Source organism: Leptinotarsa decemlineata, unplaced genomic scaffold, assembly GCF_025532065.1.
Source record: "Leptinotarsa decemlineata unplaced genomic scaffold, Ldec_3_MD MMD2_tig00003557_RagTag_RagTag, whole genome shotgun sequence".
Taxonomy (NCBI): Eukaryota; Metazoa; Arthropoda; class Insecta; order Coleoptera; family Chrysomelidae; genus Leptinotarsa; species Leptinotarsa decemlineata.
Window position 1 is genome coordinate 378,056 of NW_027412590.1, and position 24,910 is coordinate 402,965.

The 24,910-nt window shown below is 35.3% G+C and overlaps 1 protein-coding gene across 1 annotated transcript in view; it reads left to right on the forward strand.

Annotated features, from left to right (window-relative positions):
• LOC111513625 (protein O-mannosyl-transferase TMTC1) overlaps positions 1 to 20,423 on the forward strand; it is a gene marked incomplete at its 5' end in the record, with an annotated part of 256,726 nt that extends 236,303 nt beyond the window's left edge. Inside the window, one exon of the mRNA XM_074178141.1 lies at positions 19,982 to 20,423. Within this exon, the coding sequence (XP_074034242.1) occupies positions 19,982 to 20,173 (192 nt within the window). The remainder of the gene's footprint in view (positions 1 to 19,981) is intronic.
• Between the last annotated feature and the right edge of the window lie 4,487 nt (positions 20,424 to 24,910).

Below are 24,910 nucleotides of genomic sequence, written 5' to 3' on the forward strand. Positions count from 1 at the left end.
ATGGAGATGGGTGTTACCGACCATTATCCTATAGTATTACAAATCTGTCTGCCTGAAAAAAAAAAGACAAATTCAAAATACACTTTCAACAAAACAATATCTCAATAAAATGAGATTAGTTTTTCACATTCAAGCTGAAAATTGGTCCGAAATTTATGAACACAATGATCCTGAACATGCTGTGAATTGTTTCATAAACTTAATGCAAAAATATATACAAGAATGTACTTCAACAATCAAATACAAGAGATCTGATATTAAAAGGGAAGAGTGGATAACAAAAGGTATAGTGGGTGGTGTGCTATGACAGTGTCGTGCACAATGATGCAGTAGGCTCTAGTATTTTGACCAAAACCCTCGGATGCTTCGATTTCAAGTTTTACATCAATACTGGTACTTTTGATGCTCTCGTCCGTTCTGGGACATTCGATGACAAAGAGAACTCTGTCCGTAAATACTGTGAGAGTGGAAAGAGGATTATGTCGATTAGTCATTTTATAGCTGAGACCAAATTGAGAGTAGTTGAAATAAGCTTGCGAGAAATTCCCCTTAGCAAAATTTGAATGCATATTTTCCTGGGGGTTATTCTCGCCGTTTACAGTAAAGGTTATATTGGTGATATTCAAATGATTGAATATTGTTGGATCATTGTTGACATTAGTGTAATCATGATTTTTTTGGAAAATCACATAGCGAAGGCTTTCGAGGAACGAAGAACTAAGATCAATAGTACCCTTCCGGTACATATTGTTCCTAGCCTTATTTGTAGTTTTTTCAAATCATTTTCATAAATTGAATATTTATTGTATTTATATATGATAAGGAACTACAAATGAATATTATTATTATTATGTAGTTCCCATTTTCTGAACGGTATGTGAATAGGAGTGTCAGCTTGAATAGCTTTCAAAAGTTGCAATTTAATTTGATCATGCGGAAAGATTCGTTTAAATTTCAGTTCGATATTTTCAATTTCCAATTTGACTTCCGTTTCCGATGTTAGTGCAGCAGGAGTCTCTTTTATTCTCAAACAGTTGCTATCATCTCCGGCTCATTCTTATCGAATGGTATATTTACCGTTGGAAACACACTGATGATCGTTGAAAATATTCAAAAAATGCTTGATGGGTATGAGCATGTATGTTGAATGGTAGATGTGTTGTGTTGATGACTCCTGTATTGTTGGGAAAAGTCCAACCGGGGGAGGCCAAGTGTTTAATATCTTTGTCGGTGTAGGTGAAAAAGCCTCTAACAGTACTAACAATTCCAAGTTCACGAACTGCTTCCAATTCCTTACCACTCTGCTCATAACTAGCAGATTGAAACATGACAGCGCCAGCATTAGTAAATAGGCTATAGGAGTTCTGGCTCATTCCTTATGGAGATTAACATGGAAAATGGCTAAGGTCCATTCTGGCGTTTTTGGTTCCTTTCAAGGTCACGCGTACGGCAGAGAATGGCGAGTACACCAATCAGAGCGCTTCAAATTGTCACGTGACCCAGATGCATCGTCGCGAGTACACCATACTGGCGCCACCTATGAGTCACTAGCTGAACTATCTATTGGTTGAAGAAGGACACTGTAAACACTAATCTAGCGCCACCTATGAGTCACCGAATGTTGGGTATTTATAGCGTTAGTTTTGTCGGGACCGAAATTGACTCATTCATTATACTTGACAGCATTTTTATTTTTGATTTCCGTAGAATGTAATCGTCATTATCATATTGAAGATAGGAAAATATACTTAGATTTGGGAAATAATTAATATTTCATGTAAAGATGTGTATGTGTGTGTAAGAGCGAGAGGCGCGTGTGACGTAATCGATGCAAAGAGAGATGGAGATTGAGGTTTTACCGGTTGCTAGTGCAAGCAGGTGTTGCCAGTTGTACAATAAATCAATATTTATGGAGTAATGTAGCGTTGCCGGAATTGAAGTTATAGAACACACAGAGTCATCTATGAGTCACTAGCTGAACTATCTATTGGTTGAAGAAGGACACTGTAAACACTAGACTCATAAGACTGCATCTGTCAAATGTTAATACATGCCAGCATGTCAGGTTCGGCGTTGCCAGTTGTACAATAAATCATTGTTTATGGGGCAATGTAGCGTTGCCGGTTTTGGAATTAATCGTGAACTACTCGACGAAAATTGGAAGCGCGAAAGTGATATATTAATAATAATGAATCAGATTTAAGAAAAAACATTACAGATTAATGAGGCTGTATCGTTTCAAAGTGTGATCCCTCAATGTTACAAAGTATCTCAAAATACATCATTGAAAACAAACATGACGTCGAAGTGTACAGGGCGCGTCAAAATATATTTAAGTAAAAACATGTCAGTTCAACAGAAGTCTAGCATTCCAACATGCCAAAAGGGCACTACGTCTCGTATCTTTGTTAACCACGTTAGCATCATCAGGAGAAAGAGGAGATCCAAAAGTGTCGAGAGGTTAAGCTTTGTGGACTCAACGTGAGGGCAATGGGAGAGCGAAGTATTCGACAATGACATTTCAAAATACGTGGTTTTCCGTGCGTTTTCGACCGTTTTCCGTGCGTTCATTCGTTATCGTTTCATCGTTATTGTCGTAACGGTTTATCGTGTTTCAATATGACAGTCATTTATCATTTAACGCGTTTCGCTAACCAAGTTAGCATCATTAGGAAATGACTAAAGTCCATGCTTTGTCATATGAAGATTCATTTTGCGAATTTTCAGACTCTTGAACGGAACCTTGTGGAACACCCTACCTAACTTCTGTTACAGAGTGGTGTCGGTCAGCCAATCAGAATGGTGAAATCAAATATCGCTCGATTAATTGTGCTAGATGAAATTGAACTGGAGAATGAGGGTCGAATAATAATAATAATAATAGTGATAAAACATTAAAAGCTTGAAAGTGACGTAGTCAGCGTGATAGGTGGTGGCGTGTGTGATAATGAATGAGTTATTACAAAAAATAATAGCGCAACTGTCAGAAGGGCACTGAGTTGTATATTCACTAATAATGATCGAATCGTTGCACACAGCACGTCAAATGAAAGGATAAGAAATGGAGGAAGAATTGCAAATTCAACAAACTTGTAATTGAAAAATGTTGGGTTATGAACAACTATAAGTTTATTCCAATTGCAGAAGCTTGATTCAAAACGCAGAATTTATTGACAAAGAAAATGAAAAAAATCATTGCATACTGAAACATATGATATATTTGGATTCCTTAGGGTGAGAAGATTTCGAATCCATCAAAAAACGACCACTTCCGGTTTCCACTTCCGGTCCTCCAATTTCGATGATTTCAACATCAATGGATTCGTTCAGATGTCATGAAACATAATTAATCATTTGTCGATGCCAAAAGGACCTTATAACCTATTTTCATTATACTAGCAGCAACGGACCGATGTGGGTTCATTTGTAGATTATGAAAAGTATAATATCGAGCGCCTAATGTGAAATAGCATAGAAAGAATTGCACATTTGAAGAAAATCATAGAACATATTTGAAATTAAAAGTTGTTGTTTGATTCAAAACACATAATTTGTTGACAAAAAAAGAAATAATCATCGTATACTGAAACATATGGTATTTTTGGATTCCTTAGGGTGAGAAGGTTTCGAATCCGTCAAAAACAGGTCACTTCCGGTTTTCACTTCCGGTCATCCGATTCCGATGATTTTGACATCAATGGATTCGTTTAGATGTCAAAGAACATAGTTAATCATTTTACGAAGCCAAAAGGACCTCATAACCTATTTTCGCTATACTAGTCGCAACAGGTCGGTGTGGGTACTCATTTCAAATGATTTAATGTGTAGACTATGGAAAATATAATATCGAGCGCCTAATGTGAAACAGCATAGGAAGAATTGCAAAGAGAATCATTGAAAAAACTTTGGATCGTTACGTACATCATGTCAAATGAAAGAAGAAAAATTGCAGAATTCATCTATAAAGAAAAAACAAATATGGTGCAACATGTCAGAAGGGCACTAACCCACATCTTTATTAATGATTGTTGAATCTCAACGTGCAGCACATCAAATGAAAGGGAAACGAATGCAGAATTCATCGACAGAGAAAAAACAAATCTGACGCAACATGTCAGAAGGGCACAAAGCCACATTTTCGTTAATAATTGTCGAATCGTCACGTACAGCACGTCAAATGAAAGAAAAAGAAATGCAAAATTCATCGACAGAGAAAAAACAAATATGGCGCAGTATGTCAGAGTGACACTAAGCAACATCTTTGTTAATGATAGTTGGATCTCAACGTGCAGCACATCAAATGAAAGGGAAACGAATGCAGAATTCATCAACAGAGAAAAAAAAACGGAGACGATGCCGAGAGGGCACAAAGTTGTATCTTCACTAATAATAGTCGCATCATCACATGTAGTACTTCAAATAAAATGGAAAAAAAAGCAGAATTCATGTGTTTGTTGCGCTATTCAAATCCAAGGTGACATGGATCAATGTCAACGCTGAATAGGCATCTAACAAAGACTCTTTGATTTTCTTTTGTTCCATTTCAGAATATGTCATCACTAATTTTTATATTCAAACCCAAGGTGACATTGATCACTGCCAATGCCGAATCTGCATCCGGAGATATGCAGTTCTGAAAGCGATGAAACAAAGGCTCTTTGTTTCATTTTAAAATATGTCATCACTTATTTTACTATAAATACGTTATGCATGGCGAAATGAGTTAGTTGCATCCGTTGAAAGTGATACCAGTGACAAGTGCGCCGATTTCTATTTGAAAGTAAGTGTTTTAAGTTTGACTTTTTCCTCAGATGAATTTATTCAAATGTAATTCAATTGAAAGTTGTTGAGAATTGTTGAATCCTTTGATTTCCAAAATTTTTCATATATATATATATATATATATATATATATATATATATATATATATATATATATATATATATATTATATATATATATATATATATATATATATATATATATATATATATATATATATATATATATATATATATATATATATATATATATATGGATTTGCAAAAGTTGAATGCAAGTTCGATCGTCAAGAGAAAACCAAGTATCAAAGTTGCAGATTTGCCTGTGGAGATGCCGCAGAGGATATTCACTGCCAAAATCGTGAAAGGAAAATTTGGTGAGGCGGTCCTGTTGGATTTGGGAGATAAAGTATCATTTCTACCCCACCGAGTGACGGAGGCGTATCGTCCTCACTCAGAAGAATTTTCATCAGGAAAATACGCTATTGTGTTCAAAGGTTTAATGGACATTGGGAAAACGAATCTTGTCGTTTCCTTTGAGATTGTACAAAATTAAGGTTAGTATTGTTTCCAATTTTTTCTTTGTTTTATAGGCAAAGAGTTTTTGGGTGTTGTGGAATTGGCCGCGATGGTAGTGCGTCCGACTCACGATCGAAAGGTCGTGTGTTCGATTCCCGCCTCGACCAGATATTTTTCTCGAGAGAATTTATCTGGTTGAAGCTGGAATGATTCTACAACCGTGTTAGGAATCACACGTTGAAAGGTAAGACCTCGTTAGTCCTTAGCTCGCACAAGTTTCTCAACTTCTGAGAGTTGTCGTTCGTATGGGGGCGGCAGCTGATTAACGGAAAAACAGATTTTTAAACAGATACAATATTTTTCATTCGGGTCAAAAATTCTCATTCACAGATATGATCCGCATAAAGTAGTGTTCTATATACAATATATTTCCTTCACTTAGTACGTGCAGAATATGTGTTTTAAATTCATTATTTTGAATGACACTTGATTTTTTCATTTTCATTTTATGTGTAGCAATTACTTCATGAAAGACATTACCCTCCTCTCTGTTGCCAAAACATTTTTTTTAGTGTATGTTTATATTAAAAAATCGAATTTATTTCAGTGTATGTTTTTATTGAAAAATCGAATTTATTTCAGAATGATACATCAACGTGTGTAGTATCAGTCAGAGTCATCTCAACAACAACATTCAGAACCGTCGCAGCAACCTTTCCAGAACGAGTTTAAATCTCAACAGTTTCCATTTTTTCAGTCTATAGTTGCACATTATGAGGCTATAATTCGTCGATATTCAGGGATTTGTTGGACAGACTGCGTCTATTCAATATATACACAATCGTAGTGAATTTGGAAGACTTTGAAGATTCATGGTGGTGTATTCCAAAATTCAAGAAAAACACGCCGTTCTGTATGGATCATTCCAAAGGAAATTTGTTCAGCTGCAGTTTCAATAACGTTGATATTTTATATAAATGGCTTTGTAATATACTACCAAAATAAATAAAATACATATCACACACATCTTTTTTTTAAAATGAAAACTTATACAGGGAAAGTTGTCAAAAATATGCAATAACATAAAATTATATACCAGATTTTATAGTGATGAATAAACATCATATTGAAAGATACAAGACTGACAAAAACAGGACATTGTAGAAATAAAGGAAATAAGTTTGTCTGTCATTTTAAATTCTGATTCGTTGGGTCGATATAACAAAAAGTGGCATTTTATATCTTGAATTTTATTCAGGACATTATTATAGATGATTGACATTTGTCATTAAATTTCAAGTGTGATATTTGGAAATTCATTTCGTATTGTAGTTTTTTCGAAATTCCCATTCAAAATAGCATCCTTTGATATAGATACCACCGGACGAGTCTATTATGTGTAGATAACCTGAGTTTCAATTGTTCGGAGTTCTGAGTTCCTGTACATATAAACATAACAAAGTCACGATACAGACAAATATGAAAAATCGTCATAAAATAATTCAAATCCATTCAAGTGAATACATGAATTGAAAGATATTTCAACCTCAACTTCGATATTCTGAAACAAAAACACACAGTATTCACAATTCCATCTTTCGTTATTCCAAGTTCATAGTCATCAAAATTGATACGATTATAATATATATAGGAATATAAAACTATCTTCAAATACAGTTGCATGAATGCACATCAAGCATTTTGTCGTAGTATGGTGACCGGGGCAAAGTTACAACTTCAGCATAATATGAATGTTTATAAATATTAGGGAAGGTCAAGATCATCAACAGGTATTAAGAAATTCATTCGGTGTCCAAAGCTTTCTGAATACAATGCAAATAATTTTCTTTATGACTATTCGTTCGATATTAAATATTATTACCTCAAAATATATCGAAATCATAACACGTTTGCGATTAATTTTTTCAGTTACATTTGAAAAGTGAGTTTCAGTTTGCAGAAATAATAGCCCACACATGTTGGAAATTTTGCCATAGTGTGGTGAAAATCATATTGAAAATTCTACGAAATATAAGCGCATACATACAGAGTGAATCAATATTTGAAATATGTCGTTTGGAACCCCCCATAACCCTTCTCTATCGAATTTTGGCAGAAATAATGCTGAGTCGTATTGTAGAGTTAACGTTCGAAATTGGGGAAAGTGAAGTATTCAACAGTTTTGCGTGCGACAGTTTTGCGTACGTTTTCGATCAGTTTACGTGCATTTATTCGTTATCGTTTCGTCGTTATTGTCGTTTTTTTTTCCTATTTCAATATAACAGTCATTTAACACTTAACGCGTTTCGCTTACCAAGTAAGCATAATCAGGAGATGAATAAAGTCCACGCTTTGTCGTATGAAGGTTCGTTTTGTGAATTTTCAGACTCCTGAACCGAACCTTGAGGAACAATCAGCCTAACTTCTGGTACAGAGTGGTGTCGTAAGCCAGTCAGACTGGAGAAATCAAATATCAGTAGAATTCTTGTTTTAAATGAAATTGAACTGAAGAATGTGGGTCGAATAATAATAATAATAGTGATAAAACATTAAAACTCAACTTGTGTTACAGAGTGGTGTCGGTCAGCCAATCAGAATGGAGGAATCAAATATCGGTCTAATAGTTGTGTTAGATGATATTGAACTGGGGAATGTGGGTCGAAAAATAATAATAATAATGATAAAATATTAAAACATTGAAAGTGACGTAGTCAGCGTAGGAGGTGGTGGCGTGGTAGAAAATGTGTGAGGATTTGTGGAAATGAATGAGTTATTAGAAAAAAATGGAGCAACTGTCAGAAGGGCACTAAGTTGTATATTCGCTGACAATAATCAAATCTTCGCTTACAGCACGTCAAATGAAAGGACAAAAAATCCAGAATTCATTGACGAGAGAATACAAAGATGGCGCAACATGTCAGAAAGACATTAAGTCACAATTTCACTCATGATATTTGGATCTTAACGTGTAGCACATCAAATGAAAGAGAAACGAATGCAGAATGTTATCGACAAAGAAAAAACAAAGATGACGCAACATGTCAGGAAGGAACGAAGCCACATCTCCGTTAATGACAATTGAATCTCAACGTGCAGTACATTGACTGAAAAAGAAAAAAAATGCAGAATTCATCGACAGAGAAAAAAAAACAAAGACAACGTAACATGTCAGAAGGGCAATGAGCCGTATTTTCGTTAATAATGATTTGTTATCAACGTACAGCACATCAAATGAAATGGAAACGAATGCAGAATTCATCGACAGAAAAAAACAAAGATGGCGCAACATGTCAGAAGTGCACTAACCTGCTTCTTCGTTAATAAAAGTCGCATCGTCACGTGCAGCATATCAAAGAAAAAACAAAAGAGGCAACCAAAAGGGCACTGAACCATATTTTTGTCAATAATAGTCGCATTTGACATGATTCATTCACTCAAAACTGAAATGTTTAGAAGATACCAAAGGAGATCTTACGTTGACTATAAGTTTTGGTATGCTTTGTTAGGTATCGAATGATGCGTGCAATTTCGTTAATTCCAGCGACGTGATTATTCCAAGATATATTGGTGTCCATTTGAACCTCAAAAAACTTATTGAAGTAGAAGGTGGAACCCCAAAAAATATCAGATATAGTACAACAAGTCAGTGAAGAGCGGCTTTTTTCTGCGGAAAAATGTTTGAATTTCTTCAAATTTTCCAAATATCTGTAACAGAAAGACAAAACTCAGCTGCGGAACGCTTCTATCTACTAAAGTTAAGTATGTGTCGGTAGTGTGTAATGAAGGTTTCCATTAAATTCACTGGTTGCGCCCTCTGGAGGATGTTTGTTTCGATACACCATAGATGACAATATTTATTGTTTATCACTTCGAATCCGTTGAATACAAGGGGTCTGGAAATAGAAAAAACAACGTTTTAACGCTTTGTAGACGTGTTTGATGCTCTATGACCAACACCCGTTATCCATTTTCATTATCATCCCGATTGTATGACCACCAAACATTTAATTTTATCGGGATTAAAGGGAGCTGATAGGTTAGGTGGAGTACCAAGGGGGCCGATAGGTTAGGTGGAGTACCAGGGGGCCGCTGGATGGAACGAGTATCGTAGCGATTTGAGCGTGAAACTCCGCCCCTCAGCCCCTTGGTACTCCACCTAACCTATCGGCCCCCTTGGTACTCCACCTAACCTATCAGCTCCCTTTAATCCCGATAAAATTAAATGTTTGGTGATCATACAATCGGGATGATAATGAAAATATGGATAACGGGTGTTGGTCATAGAGCATCAAACACTTCTACAAAGCGTTAAAACGTTGTTTTTCCTATTTCCAGACCCCTTGTATTCAACAGATTTGAAATGATAAACAATGAATATTGTCATCTATGGTGTATCGCAACAAACATCCTCCAGATGGCGCAACCAGTGAATTTAATGGAAACCTTCGTTACACACTGCCGACACATACTTAACTTCAGTAGATAGAAGCGTTCCGCAGCTGAGTTTTGTCTTACAGATATTTGGGAAATTTGAAGAAATTCAAACATTTTTCTGCAGAAAAATGCCGCTCTTCACTGACTTGGTGTACTATATCTCCTATTTTTTGGGGTTCCACCTTCTGCTTCAATACGTTTTTTGAGGTTCAAATGGACACCAATATGTCTTGGAATAATCATGTCGCTGGAATTTACGAAATTGCACGCATCATTCGATACCTAACAAAGCATATAGTCACCGTATGATCTCCTTTGGTATCTTCTGAACATTTCAGTTTTGAGTGAATGAATCATGTCAAATGCGACGATCCGACTATTATTAACGGAAATATGGTTCAGTGCCCGTTTGGTTGCCTCTTTTGTTTTTTCTTTGATATGCTGCACGTGACGATGCGACTTTTATTAACGAAGAAGCAGGTTAGTGCACTTCTGACATGTTGCGCCATCTTTGTTTTTTTCTGTCGATGAATTCTGCATTCGTTTCCATTTCATTTGATGTGCTGTACGTTGATAACGAATCATTATCAACGAAAATACGGCTCATTGCCCTTCTGACATGTTACGTTGTCTTTGTTTTTTCCCTGTCGATTAATTCTACATTTTTTTCGTTTTTCAGTCAATGTCAATGTACTGCACGTTGAGATTCAATTGTCATTAGCGGAGATGTGGCTTCGTTCCTTTCTGACATATTGCGTCATCTCTGTTTCTTCTTTGTCGATAACATTCTGCATTCGTTTCTCTTTCATTAAATGTGCTGCACGTTAATATCCAAATATCATGAGTGAAATTGTGACTTAGTGTCTTTTTGACATGTTGCGCCATCTTTGTATTCTCTCGTCAATTAATTCTGCATTTTTTTTGTCCTTTCATTTGACGTGCTGTAAACGAAGATTCGATTATTATCAGCGAATATACATCTTAGTGCCCTTCTGACAGTTGCTCCATTTTTTTCTAATAACTCATTGATCCACAAATCCTCACACATTCTCTACCACGCCACCACCTCCTACGCTGACTACGTCACTTTCAAAGTTTTATTATTTTATCAATATTATTATTATTTTTCGACCCACATTTCCCAGTTCAATATCATCTAACACAATTATTAGACCGATATTTGATTCCTCCATTCTGATTGGCTGACCGACACCACTCTGTAACACAAGTTGAGTTTTAATGTTTTATCACTATTATTATCATTATTCGACCCACATTCTTCAGTTCAATTTCATCTAAAACCATCATTCTACTGATATTTGATTTCTCCAGTTTGATTGGCTTACGACACCACTCTGTACCAGAAGTTAGGCTGATTGTTCCTCAAGGTTCGGTTCAGGAGTCTGAAAATTTTTTCAACATGATCAAAGTGTTCAAAAATGAACCTTTTATCGCATCAAATTTTTGGCATTTTTTTATACGTTTTTTGGGAAGAAAATTGAGCGTTTTATCGCATCAAATTTTTGGCACGATTTTCGCGTCGTTTCTGCATTATTTTTCATAGCGTGTTACAATGCAATTCATATGGGTTTTTGCACGAAATGATGGTTTGAAAAATACGTTTTTCGTTGCGATTGCTTTGACAAAACTGTACATTTAAACGCATCAAATTTTTGACATTTTTTTAATGCGATTTTCACGTCAATTCTGCATTATTTATCACATTATATTTTTGAAATAAAATACATGTCATTTATGGATGATTTATTACTGAATAATGTCGACTTCTCTGAGTTCATCTAATATAGCTGTAATTTCATTGTCATGTGGCGTATTTTCCGGCATCTTTCGAAGTTATAAACAGCTTTAATCTATCGCATAACTTGTTCGGATCATCCCAATACACATACTCGAAGGGCTTCTCATTATATATCCAACGATGAGTATCGAAGGATTTCGTTTGTAGAGTTCGAAACATAGGTCTCATTATGCCGAACCATTTCCATTTTTGAGTTCCCTTCATGAATCCTCTGGCATTCAGATGGGATTGTGTTACTTCCAACAAACGTTTATAAGAGGCTTGATCCTCCTCATTGAAGTCTTCAGGTTCATCGAGAAAGATCAAATTATCTAGGCCTGGAGTTCTTTTGAATGCGAGTCCTTCAGTTGTAATATTACCACGTTTATCAAAGTCAATGTAGTTTCTACCGAAAACTAATTTAATTCTGGAAGAAATTATAGAAGGTTTCTGTCAGACCTCATCTTTAGATTGTCTGTATGCTAATGCTTCACGTGAATATTCATTTTATTATAAACAAAAACTAGTGTATGATTCATGTAATAGATGAGAAAATATTTACTTTTTTGTCGCTTAACAATCCTTGTTGCAACAATCCTCATTTGTACGAATACAATCACATACTTCATAAATAAAACACATAAAAATATATTTGTTTTTTCCCTTTATTCAAAATCTCTCTGCCTCCAAGATACAACAATAAAAAGCTTGGTGTTGTAATGGTTGTGAAATAGAAAAAAACTTCGAGCTGTTATATAAGTATTTATTGATTATATTAAGTGAAATATTAATAATAAATAGATGTAATTTTCTTCAGGACTTCTTTTAGCTGGTGTAAAAGTCCTTCTGCAGGGCATGGAACACCAAACATATTCCAATTGAATTTTCCTGCTTCAACAATACATCTTGTGAACTCGTTGTATTTAAAATACGTGTTCTCTCTAAAAAAGTACATGTGTCCATCAATGTATCGAAAAGCACCTGTGATGTCTCCTGGAATTCCCGGAAATATATCGGAAATCCGTCCTCTGGTTGTTATTACACTAGGCGTTTCAAAAAATTCCACGTATGATTTATTGTCATACAGTATGTAACCTTTTCCACTATTAGTTTGGAATATCACATTTATATCGGATGTAACTCGAATTGGATGATTTTCTTTGATTTCTAGGCTAGGAAATAGTACCACATGATATTTACGTTTATTTTTATCGAGTGCAATTATGTCGCCTGCTGAATTTTGAAAAATTTGGTTAACAGAAACGTTTTCACTCATATAATCAGCAATTTTTTCTGGTTTCGCAGGTATCAACATCTCATTCAAATCCAGCTTCCATAAATATTTGTTGTAACCTACATATAGTCTGTGATTTGGAAATTCTGGAGCTTTTGCCAAAAACATAAAATCGGGGATTTTCACGTTGCAAAGGTTTTTTATTTCAGTCTCAAGGGTGTTGGATGTTTTCTTCGTTATTTGGGGAGTATTTGTCGTTGATGTTTTCTTCGTTATTTGGGGGGTATTTGTCGTTGGAGTTTTTTTTCTTCAAGTAGAACGCTGAGTTGTTTTTACTGTGTTTTTTTTACGTCGACCATATGAAGATTCAATGGCATTTTCATCATCTATTCCTAATTGAATTGTTTTTTGTTGGTACCAAGGAAACATAATGGAAGTTTCTTGGCTGCTATGCCCCAATCCAAGTACATGCCCAATTTCGTGAGTTAGGGTCATGAGAAAATTTGTACCTTCGTTTCCATCAAGATCCCACGATTCGTCCTCGTCTAAATGAATTTCAGAACATGCATCATTCGAAGGTGGGTAAGCATGAGCTGAAATTCTCCCGGGACCATCAAATTCAGATTGACACATTCCATTACCCATGCAGTCTCGGCGGAATGAATGCCTTCTTTTCACCACTGATATAGTTATATCAGGTTTTTCGGTATTCGTCAAACGAACATACTTGAATTTCAAATTAGAAATATTCTCCCATAAACTGAAGGCTTTTTCAGCATCAACCCTCATTTTGACAGATGCTTACGGAAAAGACCATTTGATATATGTTTTGTTCCATTTACCTTGAATCGTGAAAGCGTTTCCAGCAATTACACATCTCGGTCTTTGAAGCAAACTCAGAGTATCTGAATTCAATATACCATCTATGGAAAGATTATATTTCTCTTGAAAACTAATCATAGTCGATTCAAAATATGTGAGAGAATTATTGTTTTCGATGTAACCATATCGAAATAGATACTGCAACATTTCTTCTTTATTCGTTACATTTTCACAAGTAGTGAGGTACGGAAAAAATATGAGTGGCCACCACAACATTTTGAAACAATACTGAATTCCAAAGTAATTTTTTCACTTTTATTTATGGTAGTTATGAGTATGTGTGGGTGAAATGGTAATGACGCCAGCATGGGGTTACAGAAAAACATGAAGCACTTAGCTGCAACTTAATTGACAACAATATTTGTTTTTCTTCATTGATGAATTTTGAGACACCCTGTACACATTGAAGTGATGTTTTTAAATGATGAGACACCCTGTATGTCTCGATGGCAAACATATTTTTGGTGCTTGGTGTCGACGGTGTCAAGTAACTTATCACATTTCCTACTTTATCAATAATACGTGCTAACAATGAGAATATGCGAAACTGTTTAATATATTTTCATCGACTTGGAATGAAATCGTGAATATTCAAATGTTTATTATTTGAACAAAATCGGCCATTTCTTATTAAATTCCATAATTATTTCTTGTACAACTCTAATCAAAATACATGCTAATATCGTACACACTATAATGAAAATTCCATAAAGCTCAAATTCCATTTGCGACTTCTTCAACATTGCATGCTCTGAAGCAAATTCCACCGTTTTCGTATCAACTTCACGAAGATCTTGGAATGTCAGCCTCAGTTTATATTTGAATGGAGTATTCTTTGGCACGTTGCTTACAAAAACTGCCAACTGGTTGTCATTGACAAATGTTGAACTCATCAATTTCCATTGTGTTCTATTGCATCCATTACCGAAATTATTAGGCTTCACACATATTGTCATGTATTTCACACCCTTTGGTACGTTCACATACAAACCTTGTTTATTATTGCAGTTGAAAGCACAAAATTCATTTTCATCATTGGCGGTGACATTATCTATGCTGCGAAGTTGAATTCTTCGTAAAGGATATTTTGTTTAAAGTACTTTCCGATTGAACACTCTGTCTTGAAAATCTGAATCATTCAGCTGCTCCCAAACAATCTTCTTTTCTCCGACTATCCGTTTGTATTTTTCAGATGACATTTTATCACTGATTATTTCAACTGTTGAACACAATTAATATACTTTCAAACAATGATATAACTCCCTTCCACGATACCGCGTGTTTTCATCACAACCACTTTTTCCATTTACCACCTAACATTTGGTAACGTTGCACAACCGAGTCAAATATAATTACAACATCCGAAACGCAAATATTCTATACAAATGGCTTTATAATGTATTGCCGAAATAAATAAAATGCATGTTACAAACCTATGTTTTTCATTTTCATGTTCTCAAGTGGAAATTGTGACGTCAGAGTACCCGCAACCCCTTGCCATCTTCAATAATAACAAAGTTAGCTCCCTATGCTTTCAACACTTTTGCAAATGCCTGATTATGTTTCTTTACATCGAGACGAATCCATTGATGTCGAAATTATCGGAATCGGACGACCGGAAGTGAAAACCGAAAGTAACCGTTTTATTGTAAATTTGAACCCTACACGATATGGCCATTCCGAATTTATCATTACTTTGCTTCTATCTCAATTTTTATAAACCGGAAGTGTTTATTTTCGATTAATCATACAATTATACCGTTATTTTCCACGCTGACGTATTTCAGACACCTCGTACATGTTTTTTCTCAAACGATGAAACATCCTGTACACATTGAAGAATCACACGCCAAAACGATAGAACCTCGTTAAACTGTCATGTTTTAAATGACGCATTTTGAGACACCCTGTACACATTGACGTCATGTTTCTTCTTTAATCCAATTTTTCATTCATTATTATTATTATTACTATTATTATTATTATACCATTATTTTCCACGCCGACGTATTTTGAGACACCCTGTACATGTTTTTTCCCAAACGATGAGAGACACCCTGTATGGCAGCCACGTTTTTTCTTCAATCCGGTTTTTCGTTCATTATTAATATTATACCATTATTTTTCACGCTGACGTATTTGAGACACCTCGTACATGTTTTTTTTTCTCAAACGATGAGATATTCTGTACACATTGAAGAATCACACGCCAAAACGATAGAACCTCGTTAAACTGTCATGTTTTTAATGACGCATTTTGAGACACCCTGTACACATTGACTTAATCCAATTTTTCATTCATTATTATTATTATTATTATTATACCATTATTTTTCACGCCGACGTATTTTGAGACACCCTGTACAAGTTTTTTCCCAAACGATGAGTCACCCTGTATGGCAGCCACGTTTTTTTCTTCAATCCGGTTTTTCGTTCATTATTAATATTATACCGTTATTTTTCACGCTGACGTATTTGAGACACCTCGTACATGTTTTTTCTCAAACGATGAGACATTCTGTATACATTGGAGAATCACACGCCAAAACGATAGAACCTCGTTAAACTGCCATGTTTAATGACGCATTTTGAGACACCCTGTACACATTGGCGTCATGTTTCTTCTTCAACCCGATTTTTCATTCATTATTATTATTATACCATTATTTTTCACGCCGACGTATTTTGAGACACCCTGTACATGTTTTTTTCCTAAACGATGAAACACCCTGTATGGCAGCCATGTTTTTTTCTTTAATCCAATTTTTCGTTCATTAATAATATTATACCGTTATTTTCCACGCTGATGTATTTGAGACACCCTGTACATGTTTTTTTTTCTCAAACGATGAGACATCCTGTATGGCAGCCATGTTTTTTTCGATTACGATGACAAATATTGCCCTCCCACGTGTTTTCTTTATGTGCGAGGACATCAAAAACGTGACTATCTAATTGCGAAATTTCACGAGTTGAATATACCTACACACGCTGTGAATTTAGAAGAGTATGACAATACATCGTGGATGGTTCCCACATTCGGGCAACAACGAAGGTGTCTCACCATGTATGCACCACATTCACAGTCAAACCAAATATAATTGCAGCCTGCGAAACGCAGATATTCTATACACATGGCTTTATAATATATTACCAAAATGAAAATGTATAATGAATATTAAAAATGTTTTGTTCTTTTCTTTCGTCATTGTTCATGCAAAAACGGCAACGCCTCATCGCACCCATAAACAATGTTTTATTTTACAACCGACAACACCGCACTGCGCTGGCTTTATCTTCGAAACGGATCACCCTGGATCCAATCTTCATCTGTCTCACACTCACATGACACGCCGACCCCTCTCACTCACACACAAACAAACAACCGCTAAATGATGTATTTCATTGCCGCTATCACATTTCCTGTTGTTTGCTACTTTATCAATAATACGTGATGGCAATAACATATGCGAAGAAAACTGTTTGATATATTTTTTTTTCATTGAGTTGAAATGACAAACGAAAATTTTGTGTGTGTGTGTGTGAAAAATTGTGAAGTTACCCCCCGCTACGAGGTTCATGCAGCCTTCTTCAACATCCAATGAAACGTGAGTTTTTTCAATTCTGAACGATCCATCTGATTTGTTGTTGTAAGTTTTTTAATGTGACGACCACACCTCGTGTGTAAAATGAACTCGTCATATTTACTGGAACTGGTGACCAAATTTTTTCTTTTACACGTTGGCAGTTATGTTTTTTTCTTTAACGCTGGACGTACACACCCTGTATTTGATGTGTTTTCCATCAACACCCTGTATTATTATTATTATTATTATTATTGCTCTTATGCCCAAATTGAGGACTAAATCGAGGGCCCAAATCGAGGTCCAACTCGAGGACCTAAATCGAGGACCAATTCGAGGGCCCAAATCGAGGTCCAATTCGAGGGCCCAAATCGAGGACCAATTCGAGGACTCAAATCAAGGACCAATTCGAGGACCCCCCAAATCGAGACGTCCAAGTAGGACCCATCACGAAAACCTACACCAAACACCCGTCACAACACCCCCCTGTCAATTGTCATTCTTTCCTACACCCACACACACGCAAAGACTGCTCTTTGCACCACCCCACAAACCTCGATGAGGGGTTGTCTTACTCTTCCACACCACCACCACCACCGACGACAATGACCAACGACTTCTTGCTGGACCATCGCCATCCGGCTCACCATCCGACTACGCGAAGTCAAAATGACGCCAAACCGGCATTGACCTCCTACTAATGTTCAAGGCATATAAACTTGGTACATTTTTTACAGGAAAACCGCGTTGGTCTACTTTTTTTTTGGTCGCAGTAACTGCATCGACCTCTGGAATTCTCAGGCTGGGAAATGGAAGTAGGATCTTGTATCTCAAACATTTCTTTGATTCGTAGTGTTATCGTATATTGGAATATTCTTCTGAATAGCACGAAAACGAATATAGTTTTCGGTTAACGCGGCTGATAGTTTATGCAAAAATAGCCTCCTAGCTATTTTATCAGAATTCTGCAAATAAAAAAACACTAAGGAATTCACTCCAGCCATATTCAGCATAGCGTAAAAAATAAACATAGGCCATCTTGGTGTGTTTCGGGCGCAGTCATAAGCAGCACACATTTTGTCCAAAGTGTCAACTCCGCCTTTAGTGTTGTTGTAATCAACAATCGTATCAGTATTTCCTGTAATTGTGTCGATCTCACCATCATGATGAAGGTTTGAAACCAGAATTACATTTTTCTTCCGTTTGGGAATATATGACACCAATGTTATATCGTGATCATAAGCAAACATGCCCGATCCTAAAGGTTAACTTTGTAGATTAGATAGTTCAATAGGTAATATGAATAGTTCCTAAGTACGTAAGATTAAAATCTCTCAATAGGGTACGTACCAATGGAATGCGAAAACCAATTACAGCATGTTAAGTTTCGTTTGGTATTCCTAATAGGCTCAACCATTCTTTGCACAAGTGCTAAACCTGAATTTGCCAAAGCGTATGGACCAGTGGGTTGTTTACCAGTATACACTTCTAAGTTGGTAGTATAAACTGTTTTTGAATGAACTGGAGCATATATTTTCAGCCCGTATTTATTAGGTTTGCTCATAATATATTGACGGAAACTGCATCTACCTCGAAACGCTTCTAGCTTTTCGTCTATTGTAACATTTCGATATGGAGTGTACGCAGATTTGCAGTTGGCAACAAATGCGTCAAAAATTTCTCGAATCGGGTATAATTTATTAATTTTTCTTCTTTCTGATCGAGAATTGAGATCATCAAATCTAATATGTTGAAGTATAAACTTAAAATGGGTCTTTGACATTGTTAGACGGAATTGCTCAACATCTGTCCTGCTGTTGTTCCACAATTCATCAGCATTCAGACGGCTAGATTTGATTACTCCCGCCAAATAAAGTAGTCCAATTAGAGCCTGTATTTCATTTACGTCGGTTTCCTTGGTATTTTTTTTACGGGTATAATTATCCTTTCTATTTCGAATATGCATAAAGGTATACTATACTATTGAACTCAGCATTTCGTTATTGAAAAAGTATTTCCAAATATCTAGAGGTGTTTTCAAATTTTTTTACAGCTGCTTTAGCACCTGGCATACGAGTGATCAAGTTTACATCCCTGGTCCATGATGTGGGAGGAGGGTGTTTTGCCTACTTAGTTTTCTTATCTTTTCCGATGAAGTAAGGTACTCCTGAGGGCATTGTTTCTACGTCATCATCCTCAATCTCTTCCTCCGAATTAGAGTCTATTATATGCGTTTCTATAATATCCTCTTCGCTGTCTTCGTCGGAGTCGTTCGGGTCGTCTTCAGTAACTATATTTTCATTGAGACACTCTAAACTTAGTTGCTGTAATCGTTCTTGTTCTTTTTCGTATGACGCCATCTAGTAAATTAATAATTATTCAGTAAAAGTAACAATTTTCAGAATAATATTTCTTACCTTTCATGGAATACGAAGAAAAAACTACAAAACTTGCAAATTTCAATCTGTAGAATATTTAGGTAATTTTTACTGGCGGCGGATTCTCAGTCCGCATTCAGGTACCAAAACTAAACGACTGCACTTCTGTGCGGCTTACACTGATGACCACAACAGTAAGCCCAAGGAATACAGAGTGCGGCGGGGTGTTGGGCAGAGGAAATTAAAATGAAGTACGAAAATAATTGGTTGCGCGCGCCAGTCACGAAAGGCTAAAGTACACACTATGAAATAAGGCTTTCCAATTATACTCTTTCTCCCCGAATTAAATTATGTAATTTCAATTTTTTTCAGCAGAAAAGAAATGAACCTGTAGATCATGAACTAGATAGCAATGGTACTTCTACATCTGGGAAGTGGAGTGCGACTCACCCTAATGCCGAAACAGAGAAAATATCAAATTTGGAGCAACCCAAGACTGAAAGAACCGTGCAAAAATTGGACCCAACTCCTTTGATGGTGCATCGTTCATTGGATAGTGCATGAAATTCAATAACGAATACTCTATGTGATACGTTGTTTACAAGAATATAAGACCAATCTCTATATTGTTGAGCATGTTATGAGAATGTGTTATTATTATTCATGCATTACTTTTCAGTACTTACGTGATACAAGGAAACATACTTTTTCCTGAAAGTTTTTTAAGATTCATTGCAAATCAGTATTCTGTTGGTGTGATTCTTTGAACGTTATAAGATTGCACGAAAATAAACTTCGAAATATTGATAACTGATGATTTTTCTGACAAACTTCCAACTTCGTATTAGATTTAAATCTATTCCATCAGAATAACGACATAAAGATTAATTCAACTGAGAAGTTTTCATTGAATATGGTACATTTTATTTCTGAGTCATTATATGAAGCAAATTAAGCTGAAAGTCATGTTACAGAGCAAACTCATTATTTACTGATATCAAATAACGAATTATATGGAACCTCATAGAAACTCAATAAGTAAATAAGTAATGAATGAGCCGACCGTATGCCATTAGTTAAAAGAAAATCTGAGATTTTCACTTGTAAAACTGAAAAAACAACTCTTAAGTACTAGGTAACGTGTCAATAACTCTTCTGCAGCTTTCATAAATTCAGATACCTATTTCAACTGGCATCTTTTCCAGCCAAACGCCGTTTATAATATAGCTTTCTCTTTTTCATAAATAAATATATTTTCTGATTCATCACCATTCATCTCTTTCCAAGCATATCATGATAATGAAAAACGAATGCCGTACACTTCAGTATTAGTATGTCACCTCTCATATGGTTTCGATGACCTTCGATGTTCATTCAAACCGGTACAGTGTTTTTGAATTTTTGATAACGATACTAATTATGATCATTGAATGTTAGAAGACGATATCAATGTCAAATTAGTGTGGATTGAACGAAAATTTGAAAACACGAGCTTTCAAAAATTATTCGAGATCTACCGGTAGATTACAGAAAAAAATTAAGATGTTCATTCATATTTTTTCAGTATTGCTTCTAATGAATAACAATATTTTTGACCTTCGCATAATGAATGGATATACGAACAGAGTGGCTCACAAAATCTGGAAACATACATCCGATATGGATCACACCGAGTTTCAATTATGAATTTGAGACAATTGATGAAAAATACTTCCTGAAAAAATTTTGAATAACAATACAATGGACTTTTTTGAAATATAATTCATAGTAAGGTTTTTCTGAATATGATGGAACATATATTGCTGTCTATATTCGAATTCTGTCAAGAAAGTACTCTTTGAAGATTTGTAACGGGTGTTCTGTTTTGAACATGTTTCATACATGTGGTTTATTCATTGTCAGTAAGTTATTCGACAAACTGTTTTTTGGTACGAACTTAATCAAAATTCCTACATAATGTTTCCCTGGTATATATACCGGGTGACCCAGATTCATTTCACACCCCCATTTTAATTTTCATGCCTCAAATAATGTTGACGAAATTCAAAATATTGAATATTTTCACCAAATGGCACTTTTTGACGCAATGGTAGATTTTTTCAAACTTTCGATCGGTCCGGAACTGACATCAAAGTTTGATTTTGGAATAAAACACCCCGTATACTGTAACATTTTTGTAATCTACACAATTTTTTGAATCCGATGATACCCCATCATGGATTGGAATACATGGTTCTGTCTGATGGCCCGACTTGAATGGGGTCAAGTCGGGCGTCTTCAAGGTCCCCGCGGGTCATTATGGAAGTTGTTATGAAACAGAGAAACAACTTTTGACGTTTTGATGAAATTGTTAGTTAGTTACTGAGTATATTGTTGAAGTTCGTATTGATAACAGAATTGAGTTGATCAAGAGCTATACTCGGACCGATATTTCGTACGATAATATCGGAAGAGAATTTACTGTAAGAATTCACTGTAAGTATTCGGGTGATGACTGTCATCACCCAAAGATGATTATGGATACAAACAATCGAAACGTAACTTGGCTTGAAATCTATTATTTTTCAATTAATAATTTTTTGTTCAGCTGTTCTATTTTTACTTGTATTTTATTTCACTGTAATTTCATTTCAGTATGTTTTTGCTTATTGAAATCCTTATTGTCAGCTTTTTTTCAACTCTTCATTTTTATTGGTTCTTTCAGGAATTTCAAATTATTTTATGTAATATTAGACAATGGAAATCCGAACTAATGAAATTAAACTCGAAGCTTATTATAAATTTGAAATGATGAATTAATTGATTATCTATTCAATTCCTTGTGAACTTTTCATTTTCGAAGAATAACCTTTGATGATTAACTACCACCCTTGTAAAATTTTATATTACATTTTTTGCCAGGCACAATTTACCAAACAGTTAATAATACCAATCTCGTAATGTGCTACTTTGGAATTATTCCAGACAATAAGCTCACCTGGAAACCTTTCATTGAACACATCGTAACAAAATGCCAAGTAGAAATTAACTTTCTAAAGTTGATCGATGGACATGGTGAGGTCTGACCCGCAGACATTCCTGCTGTTTTACAGAGCATACATTCGTTCTTTGACTTTGGCAACGCACTATATAAATCAACTAGCTCATCAATCCTGAAATATTGGACATTGAACCTCTACTCAAATTGGAAATCGGAAACCATGGTATCATACAAAAAATATTCCAATTGTTCATGTGTGAATTAGTAAGTGAATATTGGAAAAAAACTTCCCCTGCATATAGAAACATACATAATATAATGGAAAACTCGAATAGTGGTAGCATGAATGGCAAAAAAAAATTTCAATATGCCTTAAAATCATTTACTATCAAAACCCCAGTATATAGTGATAATCCAAGTTTAAACAAATGGATCCTGAAGAGTTATACATATACACAGGAAACTATGCTACGAGTATACCCATTTAGTACCAAAAATCTCAGCAGAATCAGAGTGAAATTGAAAGATGAAACTTTCAAGATGGCCACTGGGTGCCATCTGGGAAAAAAATTAAATGGAAAGGGCATGACACATAATTTTGAAGCTTTTGACGAATACTTCACAACCCCAGAGTATGAAGTCAATATCTTCTCCTACTACAAAATGGCGAAACATTAAATAATTTCCTGTAGACAAACACATTGATATCGATATTCCTAGAAATATTCCTTTTTATCTGCCATATGGCAATTCCAACAACCCGACAAAGTTTGTTGAGTTATTTTTTGTTTATATATGAAAACGACAAAAAATGTCAGTACGACAATAAACATCATTGTTCAGTTAGAATATTCTCATTTAGATTTCGGTTTAACAAAAAGAAAGGTATGTCAACAATCTCTAAAATGATCAATTCTTTCACGAGACTGAAATGATTGTCAATGAACGTTTTCTAAATCATCCTATCTGCAGAAAATATTCGAGGGAACTTGAATCCAAATTAACAACTACCGGTAGTGTACATAACAAAAAGCTCCCAGCTCCCGTCCATTCCGGAAGAACAGAAAGTGCAAATAATTGGTGAGATGTGAATCCTGAACTATTGGACATTGAACCTCTACTCAAATTGGAAATCGGAAACCATGGTATCATACAAAAAATATTCCAATTGTTCATGTGTGAATTAGTAAGTGAATATTGGAAAAAAACTTCCCCTGCATATAGAAACATACATAATATAATGGAAAACTCGAATAGTGGTAGCATGAATGGCAAAAAAAATTTCAATATGCCTTAAAATCATTTACTATCAAAACCCCAGTATATAGTGATAATCCAAGTTTAAACAAATGGATCCTGAAGAGTTATACATATACACAGGAAACTATGCTACGAGTATACCCATTTAGTACCAAAAATCTCAGCAGAATCAGAGTGAAATTGAAAGATGAAACTTTCAAGATGGCCACTGGGTGCCATCTGGGAAAAAAATTAAATGGAAAGGGCATGACACATAATTTTGAAGCTTTTGACGAATACTTCACAACCCCAGAGTATGAAGTCAATATCTTCTCCTACTACAAAATGGCGAAACATTAAATAATTTCCTGTAGACAAACACATTGATATCGATATTCCTAGAAATATTCCTTTTTATCTGCCATATGGCAATTCCAACAACCCGACAAAGTTTGTTGAGTTATTTTTTGTTTATATATGAAAACGACAAAAAATGTCAGTACGACAATAAACATCATTGTTCAGTTAGAATATTCTCATTTAGATTTCGGTTTAACAAAAAGAAAGGTATGTCAACAATCTCTAAAATGATCAATTCTTTCACGAGACTGAAATGATTGTCAATGAACGTTTTCTAAATCATCCTATCTGCAGAAAATATTCGAGGGAACTTGAATCCAAATTAACAACTACCGGTAGTGTACATAACAAAAAGCTCCCAGCTCCCGTCCATTCTGGAAGAACAGAAAGTGCAAATAATTGGTGAGATGTGAATCCTGAACAGTCTACTTATTCCGTCGCGAATATTTTTGAGGTGTCTCTTTCTATTGTTTGGAGACTTTTGAATTGGAAGAAATATCATCCATACAAAATTGAAATGGTACACCAATTAACTGAAGATGACCCTGATCGAAGAACAGAATTCTGCGAAATCATGACGGAAACGATTGCAAGGCATCTTACCTATCTCCACAATATTTGTTTTAGTGAGGAATGTACATTTTTTCAAACGGCAATGTTCACAGACAAAATTGCCCTTAATAATAATAATAATGTTTACTTTCAAAAATAGGAAAATACAA